Source organism: Tupaia chinensis, unplaced genomic scaffold, assembly GCF_000334495.1.
Source record: "Tupaia chinensis unplaced genomic scaffold, TupChi_1.0 Scaffold147433_1, whole genome shotgun sequence".
Taxonomy (NCBI): Eukaryota; Metazoa; Chordata; class Mammalia; order Scandentia; family Tupaiidae; genus Tupaia; species Tupaia belangeri.
Window position 1 is genome coordinate 1,345,453 of NW_006207284.1, and position 15,957 is coordinate 1,361,409.

General features: G+C 42.1%; 1 protein-coding gene across 1 annotated transcript in view; it reads right to left on the reverse strand.

Moving 5' to 3' along the window:
* TMEM163 (transmembrane protein 163) overlaps positions 1-15,957 on the reverse strand; it is a 292,446-nt gene that overhangs the window by 119,432 nt on the left and 157,057 nt on the right. The window contains exons 3-4 of the mRNA XM_027768765.1: positions 12,627-12,670; positions 11,273-11,364 (exon numbers count right to left, since the gene is read on the reverse strand). Coding sequence (XP_027624566.1) covers positions 11,273-11,364; positions 12,627-12,659 — 125 coding nt within the window. The 5' untranslated portion in view covers positions 12,660-12,670. The remainder of the gene's footprint in view (positions 1-11,272; positions 11,365-12,626; positions 12,671-15,957) is intronic.

A 15,957-nucleotide genomic window follows, 5' to 3' on the forward strand; every position in this document is an offset into this window, starting at 1 on the left:
TGAAATTGCTTTTCTCTTAACACTTTGAATATATTTTCCCATTCTTTCCTCACTCACATTGTTTCCGATGAGAGCTCCACTGTCAGCCCGATGGGATATCCTTTGTAGGTAGCTTGCCGTTTCTCTTGCCAATCTTAGTATCTTGTCTTTGTCTGTGGTTTTGCTCAGTCTGGCTATAATGTGTCTTGGAGAAGATCTTCTTGGGTTGATTCTATTGGGTGTCCTTTGTATTTCTTGGGACTTGATCTTTGAATGCTTCTCTATGTTTGGCAAGTTTTCTTGCAGGATTTCATGGAATAGATTGCCAATGCCCTTATGGGTCTCTTCCCCTTCTGGGATACCAATTATCTGGATGTTTGGACGTTCGATGGTATCTAGTATTTATCGTGTAGTATTATCATGTTTTTGGACAATTTTCTCAGTCTTCGTGGTGGATTTTTCTAGGCCAGTAACTCTATCTTCTACAATTGAGGTTCGATTTTCAGTGTGATCTAGTCTGCTTTGAATACTGTCATGGGAGGTTTTGACTTCCTGTATTATAGCCTTCATCTCTAACAGGTCCATTTGATTGTTTTTTAAAGTGTATAATTCCTCTTTTAGATCTTGCAAGAATTTCCTCACCTCCTGAAACTCGTCGACTTCTTTCTCCTTTCTCTTTAGCAGTTCATTGTCTCTCTTCTCTTCCATCTCAGTTAGCTTCGCCATTATGAATGTTCTAAATTCTTTATCAGACATTTCCATGATTTGCATTGAACTGCGGATGAAGAGGAGTTATTCTTTTGTCTTGGAGGAGAGGTATTTTCTTGCTTTCCCATATTCCGTTCTGAAGGCCTCAACTCTCCTGCCACGCTAGCTTTGTTTGTTGGAGGCTGAATTATCGGTAGAAAATCTTCATTTTTCCTGTCCCCTGCAATGACTAGTTACCAGGAGCCATGAGGAATCTTGTTCTGAAGGCCCCAGGAAATGTAATTTAAATGAGTGTATTTTGATGCAAAAAAAAAATTTTAAATCCATGCACAATTTTTTCATAATATACATTTTCCTTGAACATTTTGAAATCCCTCATTTTTACCTTTTTCTACCTAAGTGTTAAATAATCTTTCTACCTAATGCAGACCCCAGCATAAAACCCAGCTAAGGCAGGTGCTCAGTCTTAATAGGGTTATCAAAGTTTTACATAAGACAAAGCGATTCTATAGTTCAATCTTCATTCTGCAATTCTTTAATGAGTACCGACTAAATACTGGGTGTTATTCTAGAGATTAGGAGTAAAAAGAATAAGACAGTTAATACTCTTGCCCCGGTGAGCATAATGTCTTATGAGGAAAATGGACAAATATACCAATACATAACTCAAATAAACATTATTAGACCTATGAAGAAAAAAAAATACCATCGTATTGCAAAAAAAAAAAAAGAAAGAAAGAGAAAAAGTAAAGAAAAGAAAAAAGAAAGGAAGAAAGAAAGAGAGAGAGAGAGAGAAAGAAATACGGGTGTTGAAAGCAAGGCAAAAACTACCTGGTCAGTTATTACGTGGTACTTCCTCAGTAACTTGAGCTTGAGTAGTCAGAATCTGGGAACTGTCCCTAAATGGAAATAAAAGCCTTTTCATTCCCATCTGAATTTCTAGCAACTCATTTCCCAAGAGTAATACAAATGCACAAGAAGTTCATGAGAATATGTTCAACTAAAGAAATGCACATTAACATAGAAAATTTCATTTTCTACCTGGACAACCAGCAAAGATCAGAAAGAATTATTATACTTAGTGCTGGCAAAGGTGAGTGAAGAGACATACTCATCCCCTGCTAGTGGGGATGTAAATTAAAGTGACCTTTTTGGAGCACAGTTTGACATTGGCTATCAAAATTACATTAGCATATTTTTTGACCCAGACCTCTAGTAATTATCTTAAAAGAAATAAGAGGACAAGCATTAAAATACAGATGTGTAAGGACAGTTATTTTAGGTTGTTTCTAACCAATAAGACATTGGGGAAAAAGAAAAAAAAAAAACATGCCTTCAGTAGAAATTTGCTTAAACAAACTAGATTTAATCTATACATAGTACGCCATATAGCTATCAAAAAATAACATACCTCTATTTATCCTAAGATGAAAAGATGTTCAAACTATGGTGTTAAGTAGGGAAAAAACCAGTTTGCAAAATAGTATATATAGAAAGCATCTTTATTTATACGTTTAAAAAAGGATGTACATGCATATGTAACCACGTGCATGTATGCACATGCACATGAAATACACGTCATGTTCTCTCTGAGTATTTGGGAAGCCCCTCACAAGTGAGCTTTACTGTATTCTTTGTACCTCTGAGCATTACCTCAACTTCTAGCAATAGTCAAGTATTGTCTTGTCTCTCCCCACACAGATTACATTTATTTGGTAGGGAGTAGGGGAGTGAAATCAAGCAACAGTCATTTTATCACCTCACTACTCTACCATCCTGTGTCCCTAGGTCAAAATAAACTTTCTAAATACATTAAAGTAGACTGGACTCCTGGTCCAGTGGTTAAGGGAGCTGGATCCCACATGATCAACTGTGGTTCAAATCCTGGCCCCAGTGGCTTGAAAATATGCTGGTAACATGCACCTGTATGTCCCAATTCCTGACAGGCTGAAGAACTGAAGGAGAAGGGATTGTGGTATGATCATGTCCCATGAGGGGATGTTTTTGTCCTTCTGCCTCCTTCTGACAAGTAATAAATAAATAAGTTAAAGTGTTTGGAATTGTACACTTTTTCTTTACAAATTCTTTTATGCTACAGTCTTAAAAAAAAAAACAATAGGGTAAATGATTTCAAACTATTCAATACAACTAATAAAGACATTTTTAAAACTCCAGGGATGGACAAAATAAGTTACCTAACACTTCATTTTTTTTTTAGTCTATATTGTTGTCACATTCGAAACTATGTTTAATCTTCACCACAGCGCTATTTGTAGCTGCCATAACGCTCCCTCCCTTGCACAGATGAGAAAACTGAGGTTTCCAGAGACTAATAAATCATTTTAGGTCACAGAGCAGGAGAGTAGCAGAGTGCAGCTTCGACTGAGGACTCTTCTTGAGAACTGTATTTGTTTCCTAGATCAATCATGCCGAGCATCACACACTGAGAGGCTCAATACAAATGTGATATTTTATGATGGAGGTGGAAATCTGAAATCAAGGAGTTGACAGGCTCTGTTCCCTCTCACACCTGTCCTTCCTTATCTCCGCCAGCTTTTGGAGTTTGCAACACTCCTTGCCATTCCTTGACCTGTGGCTGTATCACTCCAATCTCTGCCTCTGCCTCCAGGAAGTCTGTTTCTGTTTTCTCTCTCTCTCTCTCTCTCTCTCTCTCTCTCTCTCTCTCTCTCTCTCTCTCTCTCTCTCTCTCTCTCTCTCTCCTCTCTCTCTCTTTCTCTCTCTCTCTCTCCCTCCCTCCCTCCCTCTCTCCCTCCCTCCTTTCTTTCTCTCTCTCTCTCTCTCTTTCTTTCTTTCTAAGTGTGTCCTGCTCCCATCAGGGGCTAGTCACACTGAAGTCCTTTCTTCCCCAAATTCTTTATCCTATCAGGATCCTGGGTGCATGCCGTGTTTTCAAGTCACTGGGACTGAGACTTGAACTCTGGTCAGCCATGTGGGATCTGGCTACCTCTGTGTCACTCTTAACTGCTGCGTTACCGAGAAAGTCTTGTTTCTGTTTTGTATAAGGACACAAGTTCATTTAAGTTAGGGAGCACCCTCCTCAAGCATGACCTCATCTTATCTTGATTACATCTTAAAGGTCCTATTTACAAATAAAGTCGTACTCTACGGCGTGGAGCAGGGGTTCAGACTTAAATGTATCTTTGTGGGGGACACAGGTCAACCTGTTCAGAGGCCAAGTCTATAACCTTTCCTCTAATACATCCCACCCACAACCCATTAGTGCCATGTCTATTTCATGGCTGGTTACACATGCCCTTTCCATGGCAGAAGGCCGCTCCTCGCTGCCTTCAAGCAAGGCAAAAATCCAAACTATGTAAGGTAGGCAAGCTCATGCGCTGCTATGTTCCACCTGCTGCCTTGGATTTCACCAGTCACTGAGGCCATCTCTGAAGTTATTTATTTCTCTAGTTCAGGTTCTGCTCTTGAGTGAAAACACGTTCAAGAGCTTTGCAAACTTAAGAGCACTAGAGAAATGTGAAATAAACGGGATTCACTTTACCAGAGCCTCTGATTTAGAGCCAGACCAAACATCCCATGAGAAGAGGGTGGGAGGCCATGATGGTACTTTAGTATGATGTTGGTATCATCCCTGCCTTTGGAGTCCACTTACATCAGACACCAAAAGCAAATTATCAACCCATCAGTTCTTCACTGAAATCAGTTACGTTGCCTTTTTAATTTTTAGAATTCTTTCTAAAAGTAGGGAGGGTACTGCTGAAGCCAGTAATCACAAGTCATCCTGCTGCTAGTAGTCTTTTGGCCAACCCATTTGGCTCGGCAAATTGATAAAGAAAGCAGAAAGAGTACCCTGGGTGAGAACCAGCGCGCCCGTTTATCTCACATGAGAAAGCACACAAAGGATTTATGCTTTTCTCACACCATCCATTCCAGAGCTCTCAAATTTACTTTCCAGTACGCTGCTGTGAATAATGCTATTTGGAACAGAAAACGACTCCTCAGGCTGCTTCACTGACTCAGTATTGCAGAATTAGAAGCTCGTAAAGGTGAACCACACCCTCCATCTGCCTCCACTGCTCAGTCTCAACTAGCTGACTGATCTTCCAAAGAGACAGCTGGGACTGGGGTGCCTTCATGTGCTCCCCCCCATGCTGCAATCATATGTAAAATGTCAGAGGCCCCTGATGAGCATCAAGCTGTACCTTACATGGCAAGCATCCCGAAGGCCTCACAGCTGATGGCAGCAGGGGGCTGTCCTTCCTGTGGCCTTACACAGAACGCAGAGCTGAGAATGGCTGAGAAAGCCATGAAATTCTCCATGTCCTTCAGCCCTGCCAAGTTCTTCCTACACTAATTTCTCCCTGTCCATGACCAACACCTTCTTCTTACCTTCAATATATTTCTCTCATCTCCAAAGCCCCTAAACTTTAGCTTTGTCTGTTTTTTTTTTTTTAATTAGGTTAAAAATTATCAAACTGTCTGAAGAAGCACTGACCAGGGTCCAGATGCTGGTACAGTAGAAATGCAACTGGACTCACATGGGAAAGGTCCTGAGTACACATCCTGGGGCCTCCCTGAGCACACGGGGTACACACAAATGCCTGTGATCCAGGCTGCCTGAGACTGGCGTGGAACATGGCATGAAGAACTTGGTAGGGAAGCTTTTCTGTCTGTCTCTCTCACACAAGAAATAAATTAACAAACTCTTAAAAATAAATAGGGAACCGGTAGTTAGCGTAATGGCTATGTCGCTGGACTCCCCCGTAGTCAACCGCGGTTCGTGTCCCGGACCCGGTGGCTTAAAACTCACGCCGGGCGCATGTGCGTGCATGCCCAAGATCCCGAGAGGAGAATGGAGGAGAAGGGATTGCCGCGTGACCATCCCCCCTGGGGGGTGATTTCTTGCTTTCTGTCTCTATGTCTCTCTCTGTCTGTCTGGCGAGCGCACGCGCCAATAGGGTAGCCACTAGCTGCATGTGACTATTTAAATTCTTTAAGATTAAATAAAGTTAAAAGTCCAGTTCCTCAGTGGTGCTAGCCGTGTGTCAGAAGTTCAGAGGCCACATGTGGCTGGCAGCTGTCTCACTGCATGGCATCGGCACAGAGCATGTCTGTCATTGCAGAATCTATTGTCAGCTCTGACCTAGCGGATATAAGTGGCATAGTGGTTAAGGGCACTGGACTCCCACATGGCCAATCATGGCTCGAATCCTGTATCGGGCAACTTGCTTTGTCATTTTCCCTCTTTTCCTGTGTCCTTCTCTGGTCAAATTAAAATATAAATAAATAAATAAATAAATTCAAATAATTATTTTTAAAAACATAGGAAAAGAAAATGGCTCCTCCTCCTCTTCCCCTAACACCCCCAGTCTCCCTCCTAGAGGGGAGACGGTCCTGCTGCCAGTCTCCTGTGTGTCCTTGCCGAGGTCGTCCATATGCCTGAACGAGCATGTGTGGATGTAAACCTCTCCTGCTAAAACAAAGGAGAAAAGGCCACACATACTCTTTTGAACCATTCTGTCTTCACTTAATGAACCTTGGAGTTCATGAAGCAGGTGTACAAATAGTGCTGCATTCTCTTGAGTGACAGCAGAGCAGTTCATTGTCACCAGGCCTACCCTTCCCCTGCATGGCCTTGCTTTCTTCCCTCCCAATCACTCTTACCCTTCCCCAGACTCTACATCCTCAAACTCTTTCCTTTTTTAATGTTTATTTATTTATTACATGAGAGAGAGAGACAGGTGGACAAGCAACAGGGTCTCATACTACAATCTAGCCGCCCACCACCCAACTGAGGCAACAGGATCATGGGCCTGTCACACCCTACATGTATAAAGTGACCTAGGAACTGAGCCCGTTTTCCACATGGCTTCCAGCATTGCAGAACAATGTTACCTCTGTGATGGGCCTCAGACTTTTCTGTTTCCTTCACCTTCCTGCCCTAATAACAGCCTGAGGAAGCTGCTTCCTACTTCAGAAGCAGAGGAAGCTTTTCCTCCATCATCCCCCCATTCTCAGAGCTTCTTTCTTTCTAGTGACCACTTCCCACTTCTCTGCCTTCCTCCCTCAACACTGCCAGTTGTCATCAAACTAAACTACCTACTGCACTTCCCTCCTGCTGTTACCCTCCAACCTTCTGGCCCCTCTCTTTCATTTATTGATGACAAGAGCACCTGCTTTGTTGCCTTCAGGTCCCCCCACACACACGCACACCAATCCCTGCAATTTTGCAAACATTCCTGATACCTTCAATCCCTGATGGGCCAGGCAGCACCCAGTCTCACACTGTCCCTGAACTTTCATCCCCATCCTACCTCAGCCATCTGCTCCTACTATACATCTGCACCAAAAATGAAATAGCTATGAAATCATGGTTTTTATCATCCCACTCTCACATTAGTATCCTACACCAACTGTCAACCTACTCAAAACTTCTAATCTATCTATGGTGACTACTTATTTAACTTGCCTTTGTCCCCCTATCCATCCTTGCCCAACTTCGATATTCTGGTCTTAGACTTCCTCCCTCATACACGTACTTGACTCCATTGCTTCTTCCAGCATGCTCACCTGTTGAAAACCATCCATGAGGAAGCATGATGGTCCCCTTTTTCCATGCCTAGCTTCCCTACCACAGGAAAGTGACCAATAAAACTCGGGGCTTTAACAAGCAAAACAAAACAATCCAAGAAGAATTAATTGGTGGAATTATACAATGGTGCAACTACTATGGGAAACATATAGAGATTTCTCAAAAAATCTGAGAAAGAACTGCCTATGATCTGCCAATCTTGCTTCTCTTTCTCTTTATATATATATATATATATTTTTATTTAACTTCGTTTATTTTAATTTGACTACATAGGGACAGAGTGAGAGAGAGAAAGAGCGAGTTGCCAGGTTCGGGACTCAAACTGCGGTCAGTCATGCAGATGTGGGAGTCCAGCGTCCCTAATGACCACACCACCTGCCAGCCCCACTTCTGTTTTTATTTCTAAAAGCACTGAAAGCAGTGTCTCAAAGAAATATTCACACACTCATATTCACAACAGCATTATTTATAACACACAAGAGGTAGAAGCAATCTATGTGTTTATCAATAAATGAATAGATAAATAAATGTGAGGTATACATACATTAGAGCACTAACTAACCTTTTTAAAAAGGGAAATCCTATCACGTACTACAATATCGATGACTGTTGAGAACATTATGCTAAGTAAAATAAGCCAGTCACAAAAAGACAATATTATATGATTCCATTTATGTGAGGGTATCTGAAATAGTCGAACTCATAAAATCAAAAGTAGAATGGTGGGAGGAGAGAAGGACATGGAGAGTTGTTGTTTATTGGGTATCAAGTTTCAGTTTTTCAAGAAGAAAAAGCTCTATGATAATGTGAATATATTTACTGAGATATACTTCTGAAAACACTTAAGAAAACTTTTAAGTATTTTTATTCAACATTTTTTAAGTGCAAATTTAAAAAATGAAAACCTATTAAGATTATACTCTGTGGTAGTACTGAAGCCATCATCTCACTTCCTCTGAGCATCAAATACCCCACCAGGCCTACGCTCCAGATACACACTCATCAGGTGGCAAGGTTGGGAGGTTTCTATTCTCTTTGCACAGGCAATCAAAGCTTAAGATTTATTCTGAGGTTTGGGGTTCAATTCAGAAAAACAAGAGAAATTAACCAAGGGCCAAGTAAATATTTCCTCATCCTATCTAATGTTACTTTCTAGCAATTAACTGAAAACCACTGGGTTTTCTAGCTATGTCCCCTCATAACTCATTTACTAATATGCTTACTAATATGCAAATATTAACTTCCCAGCTGGGAGTAATTTCATGAATTTTTAACTTATATGGGTAAATCAAAGATTAAAACTTTAAAGCCAACAATGTAGATGACTGTGAATATTATTTTAACCCCTAGATTAAAAATCTCCAAGTAAATTTATCAGCATCATTACATAAACAGTCATGTGGGAATTATCAAAGAACTCTGCCTTTTGGGTACTAATGTATACTTTTTAATGTTTTTGATATCACTAAGCACAGTGAAACTAAAGACATTTCTTGACATCAGTCTTGATCTTGGGAAACCTCCAGGTCACCTGGCCCATGTTCACAGAGATCCCAACACTACTGAAAAGCTACAACAGTTCATGGCTTTGTAACAAATATGGACAAAACTCATTTTAGTAGAAAAGAAATCAGATTTAAGAAAATTAGAAGAAAGAAACTGAAAAACTCTGAACTGAATTCCTTCTGGAATTGCAAGTCAAATTCTGGATTATTAACTCTAACATAAGAAAAGAAAAAGAAAAAAAAAAAACAGAGGGAAGAACTTTCTCCTTAGAGGGCACTGCCTGATAGCAATATTAATATAGTGCAAGTCACATATGTCATTTTAAATTTCTAGAATCCATTTTTAAAAGTAAACAGAAACAAGGAGAATGAATTTTAATAGTTTAACTCAATAGTTTACCCAAAATATTCTGATATCAACATGTCATCAGTAGTCTAGAAAGTAATCAAACTTTCACCTTTTTTTTCTTACCAAGTCTATGGAATCTGGTGAGTATTTTATGCCTATGACACATCTAAGTTTGGACAAGACACATATAAAGCACTAGAATATTGCATTAGTGGCAACCACGTTGGCTAGTACAGCTACAGAACCAAAGATTATGAGTTCAGACAAGACAGTGACTGGCTCTTGGAATCTGAGTACATTTCTCTAGATTGTTCTCCCTGAATTCTGAAATGCCTATAACAGCTTGTGTGGATGGATCCCCTTCTCCTTCAGTTGTATCAGTGTTAACTTAGAGCACCATGGCTCCATCATTTGAAATGCTACAAAACCAATTTATTAGTATTATTTATCTGCAAGTTAACTCATTTTTAAAATTAGCTTTATCCTAAACAATATCATCTGTGATATTACAGACTTGATACTTTGATTGTGTTTGTTGAAAGGGTTCATACACTTTAAAATAAATATTTAACACTTAAAGGAAGTTTGTATGTACTACCCAAAGCCTATAGTGACCTGAATTAAATTTGTTCTCACTAGCTAATCAGTAATGGTGTCATCTTTCAAAAGTTTTCCATTCAGCACATTCAGACTCAGATACGTGACCATCTGAATCTCCTGACCCCAGAGAAATATCTCACATTCATATACTTCCATATGGCCTAACCCCATTCCAGAGTAACTTATGTCTGAGTACCACCACGAACCATAGCAAGGGGGCATTTTACTCATTTGTGTTCAACCATCCAAAAGCTGTAGAGGCAAGGTAAAACTCTTGCCTCAATACATATATTCACAATACATACACACACATGAATGTACTCGCATGTGAGTTAATGTACGTGTGTGTGTGTGTGTGTGTGTATTTATCACACAATAATCTCACAAAGGAAGAATTGTTGTTTTCCTATTTTTCCAGGTAAGGAAATGAGACATACAACAGTCACAGAGCTAGCAAGGATGGTCTTCAATCAGATTCCTGTACTCCTATCACCTTGGGGGTAACAAATGGTATAAAAAGATGGAAGTTGAAAAAGACAAGTTTTATGGCCCCAAGCACAAATCCCTCAAAGGTAAAAATCTTCACCCAAAGCATGTAGAGACAGGCAAGCAACATCCTCCAATACAGAGAGAGATGAAAAGCAAGTAGAATAATTTAGAATGCCCTCAAGATGCCTCTGTAAATTGCATGATGGACTCATCTTACTTGGAGGGAAAGCAGAGAAACGCATAAAAATCCAAGAGAATGAAGTGTCCAATAACAGAAAGAGAGAGAGATTCCTGGTGGATGGGAAGTGGGCAGATGAATGGACAAGCATATATTCATTCTAGACTCAAGAACAGAGAACAGACAGAATTATAATGGTACATCCCATCTCTCTAATAATCTCACAAAGGAAGAATTGTTGTTTTCCTATTTTTCCAGGTAAGGAAATGAGACATACAACAGTCACAGAGCTAGCAAGGATGGTCTTCAATCAGATTCCTGTACTCCTATCACCTTGGGGGTAACAAATGGTATAAAAAGATGGAAGTTGAAAAAGACAAGTTTTATGGCCCCAAGCACAAATCCCTCAAAGGTAAAAATCTTCACCCAAAGCATGTAGAGACAGGCAAGCAACATCCTCCAATACAGAGAGAGATGAAAAGCAAGTAGAATAATTTAGAATGCCCTCAAGATGCCTCTGTAAATTGCATGATGGACTCATCTTACTTGGAGGGAAAGCAGAGAAACGCATAAAAATCCAAGAGAATGAAGTGTCCAATAACAGAAAGAGAGAGAGATTCCTGGTGGATGGGAAGTGGGCAGATGAATGGACAAGCATATATTCATTCTAGACTCAAGAACAGAGAACAGACAGAATTATAATGGTACATCCCATCTCTCTGACCGCCCCAGAAGGGGCCTATCACATGGCAGACTTTGCACCAGCCACTCTCAGAAGCAACCTGGGAGTTTATTCTCATCCCTGAGATTACTACAGAGGGAGCTATGCTGAGGGCTTAATTATGTGGCCTTCATTTTCAGGGTTCTGCAGTCTGAAAAAGGAATCCACTTACATGTACTCCCTATGGGCCGAGTGCACAGCAGCTGCATTGCTGTAACGCCACAGGACGATGGCCGACGACAGGACATCAAGAATGGCATCAAACTAGGATAAAGAGACATGGGGTTAGTGGTTTTCCAGGGGTAATAGGGCATGACTGTGAAATGTGGAATACCTAAACAAGTGATCTCAAAGAAGCTTCCTGTTACTACTCCCATGACCCCCACAGTGGAGCCCAAAATGCTGGCCTGGTGGCAGCACCTGGTCCCTCTGTACACCTTGTGTTGCTCCCCTGCTCCCATGGCCTGAGAAGTCACAGGCTTCTAGAATCCCTAACTTCCAGCACCCTGGAGATCTGGGGCAGGAGCTAGGGGCCCGTTGTTTTGAAACACATGGAATCAGTTTCCCCACGGCAGGCAAGCTCATTGCAGCATTTTCCTGCACATCCCAAGGAAAAGGCCCAATGAGGATTGTGTGTTTCTGGCTCTCAACAGGACTGTTCCACCGGGGGCATGCAAAGCAGTGGTCACCTAAGGGCTCTAGGAAGTCTGCATACACTTTGAAGTTGTATACAGAATTCAATGCTTTTAGTTGTATGAAAAAGAGTGTGTACAAGAGACAATGGACATGTGTGTGTTTTCTGCATATGTGTGCATTTTTCTGGAGAGTCTGTGTCTTTCCTAAGGTTCTGAAAAGAATCTGCTATATACCACCACACAACCCCCACATAGAAAATGTTCACATCAAAGAGCAGAAGTGGGTTTGGGAAGAGGCACATGTGCCCTCAGGGGCAGGAAACGCTACAGGAGCTCTCTGAGTCCCGGTTCCCCACCACACTTCTCATCTGGAGGACAAGTTGTCTGTAAGGGGCCCAAGCAGTCACTAAATTGTTGACACTGGATTTTCAACAAAATCCTCCCTTGATTTTGCTCCTGTTGAGCAAACCTGGCTTTCTCTAACCAGCTTCCATCAGGAGCCCACCTCTAAGTGGGCTCCAGACTTATCCTAGCATGCGCAGCCCGATCCTAACTCCCAGTGCCTCTGTCTACACCAGCAAATACTTCACTCCAGCATGGTACCTACAGTCTGGAAGGGAAAAGGGCCTAAAATTCCTAAACCATTATCTCCATCAGTTGTGGAAAATGTGATTTCCCCCTCCCATCTGTGCACGAAAATTACAGTCTCATTGTATTATAGTTTAATTCTATAAAACTGTCATTTTCTCACTGAAACTGTGTTCATAAAAGGTATGTTCCTTACGCCAGGCTCTCGTGCACTAACCCCCTTTGGATTGCAGGGCTTGAAGAGCTTTGTGGACTCAGGGGAAAACATGCACATTTCTTGGAAGCATATTTCAGGCTACTTACTGCAAACCCAAAAGCGGAGGCGCTGTACCTCATAACGGAGACAGCTAAAAAGAAAGAAAATGTTATTCAGAATGCTTACAATCTCACGGACACTTTTCCTCGTTTGTGAGTATATTCATACACTGGCGTGATCTTTTTAACATCAGTGGAAAAGTTTCAAGAGAAAAAAATTTAAAACGAACTATACTTGCAAAATCTAAGAATTAAAATAAGTAAAGCATAAACTAAAAAGATTCCCAAACTTCACCTATTAACAACTGCCCTTCCCAGGGTGTTTGGGAGCACCTAAGGACTAGCTTCAGAATAAAAAAACAAAAAAAAAAAAAAATGACTTCTGAGACTTTGAGAATTTAGCACTGTGAGCAGAGAGCCAGATACTATACCAAACGGTCAATGTGGAACTGCTCCCGTAACATGATAGCCAGGGGTGCTAGTTAATGCACACACCATTACTAACAGCTGAAAACAATCTCGTGTCCACCAGAGTTGAAAATCCAGCGTAGACACCCATATGACTGTTTAGAAAAACAATTATCAGATGGTCTTAGGTGAAACCATAGATGTCTATAAAACTACTAGCTATAAAGAAAACTCATTGTATCCATTTTAAAATGGGGAGAAGACAAGTCAATTGAGTATTCCTTTGCCTAAGTTTGCTCTATGCCAAAGTAATGTCCAGCTTCAAAGACTGCTCTCAGGTTGAGCTAATAAGGCAGATCTACAGAGGAAAGCTATGTTTAACAGGCAGATATCTGCCCTCCAATGAAGACTGAACCCCTGCTCTGAGGGTCAGCAAAGCTTTGAAGCATCTTGCTCCCAGCCCGAATAATAGAGGTGCTCACTCCTGGAGTAAAAGTCCAGGCGGGAGGTACAGAAGCCCAGGTGGACGCCTGTTCAGCCCACCGTGATGTCCCTTCTACAGGCCAGCTTCCATCCTGCCTATGCTGAACAGGCCCTGGGCAACCAGTACTGCGCCCCTCATCCCAGCCACAAGAAGGTCACCTGACCCAATACAAACAACACAGTTCCTTTTCTGTGATCAAGAAATTGAGACTGAGAGTCTAGTTTGTCAATTTATGTGGTTAGAACTGAAACCTGCAAACACTGAGGCTGGCGTCAGCCAAGGTTTGCCAGGGAGACTGTGGAGTTGAAAGACAGGCACAGCCACACATGGCACTGTGGGGAAGGGAAATCACTGGCTTCGCAAGGTTGCCAAGCCCTCCCTGAGACTCAGCCCTGTCCCAGTCCTCAGGCTGTATGAGGAGAACATGACCCATTAAATCTCTGACTGTTTTTGTTTCTAATGTGAGCTGCTCCAGTGCCCGTTTTTGCTCTTACTGGCACAGGGAGAACAGCTATGCACAACGACTGGCTGTAGTTTTCATGGGCAATGCAGGTATGCTGGTATAAAGGGACACCGAACCTTCCCAAAAGAACATCAGCTCATGGGCCACGATGGCACACGAGAGCAGCTGACCCACGGGGCTGCCCTGAGCACTGATTAAATAGATGCCCTATTAAATGCCAAGCCTGCCTCACAGTAACTGTTAGCTAAGCATACAATTTTACAGAAGTGACTGGCTTCTTTCCCCCTTTTCAACCTGCATTTAGCTGTGTGCATTTTGTGGGTTACTTCTTTATCAGCAGTGTAAACCATTTAAATCCTCCTAATATCACCTATTACAGATAAAAGAAGCACTGTCTAGCGCTCCCTCTGTGTCTCCACCTGCACTCTCCAGCCTGGGCACCAGGACGAAGGCACAGCTGGAAAAGTACTCACTCGCCTCTACAAGCCTCCACAGAAGACCATCTGCTTTACGAGCAGTAAACCATTACTTTAAATGTCTCCATCTGAGTTTCTAAATTTTTTTGACAATCCAAGATATTTATATAGCGGGCTCCAGATTTTGAAGGGGTACAAAAATATTTTATTATTAATACACTGAGAAACACAAGGAACTTCATCTCAGGAATCTGGAATCAACAAAGGGGAAAGGTGCTCCATGAGGGGGCTTCCCTGGCTCAGCCAGAGTCCAAAGTCTATGCTTCCCAAACTCTTGGAAATTATACTGGAAAGTTCTGCTTGAGTGAATGAGTTAAACCCACCTAGTGCTGGATAATCTAGAGACAAGTAGAATATTAATATCGTTCCTCCTTCTGTGCACCAAGGAACATTCAAGCAAGAGGGGTCCCAGGTTAATTCAGAGTCCTTCACAGAGAAGTATAATTAACTTATAAATTGGTTCTCTCTCATTTGCTTGGCGAGAAAGAGAGGGACACGTGCCAAAAATTGCATGGGGAATTCAGAGTACACTGAAGGACCCTCCCTTCAGTCTTAGCTCTGGCAGCTTCCCTTTGTGGCCCGCTCCCCTGCTCTCACTGCTAAGTAACAGCACATAGTCATTAGCACAGGCCTGAGCAGAAGAGCTCACATGGCCTTTTAGAAATTTTTGAAGAGTGTCAAATGATAAGTTTCATTTTCTTTGGCCCATAACCCACCATGGCATCCTAATTCTGAAGAAGAACAACTTCAATGGAAAGGGCCAGCCTAGTTTTAGAAAGGCTCTGCTCCATAGAAAGACAGTGCAAACTGTGGGGTTGTCATCAAGTCACCCCTGCTTCCCTGACACTATGACTGAGTTCCGGTGGAGGACAGCAGGCCTGGGCCAGGATAAACACCCAAGGCAGGGGTTACCTGGTAGGACCACAGGGGCTCCATGCATAAGTGGCCGAGTATGGTCAAAGGCCACCATCTAGCATTGCCTCTAAGGCAGGGGCTACATTCAACAGTAGACAAGAGACAAGGGCCCTTTTGACCTCAGATGCTTACTCTACAAACTGGCAACATCTACAAAGAGATGGGCTCCCAGGCAGCATGTTTGTTTATGAGTGCTGCTGTCGGTCACAGCCAGGGCCATGGAGCTGAAGATAATGAAGGCACTCACGGTCAGCACACCAGGGCAGGCCCATTTAACAAACCCTGCAGATGCTCTGGAATGGAGTGGCTGACTGTCAGCAGCCTTCAGGTTCCTCTGGAGAGCACTGCTATGAGTTCTTTAGGGAAATTTTCCAGAATATCTCTGCTCCTCACATTAAGAACCTGTCTCCATTATCATAACTTAAACATGCACTGGGAAGCTGGTGGCTACCAACAGCTCCTGAGACGCACAATTTCCAGCTATCAGAGCTGCATGTGATTCTCCAGAGATATGGCCTGGGCCTCCTGCCTCTCACTGCCCTGTGGCAGAAGCAGAAATGCATTGCCATACCATCAGGCTGAACTTAAACATCCAAAAACACATGCTTACGATGCAACTAGCTCGTATCTCTT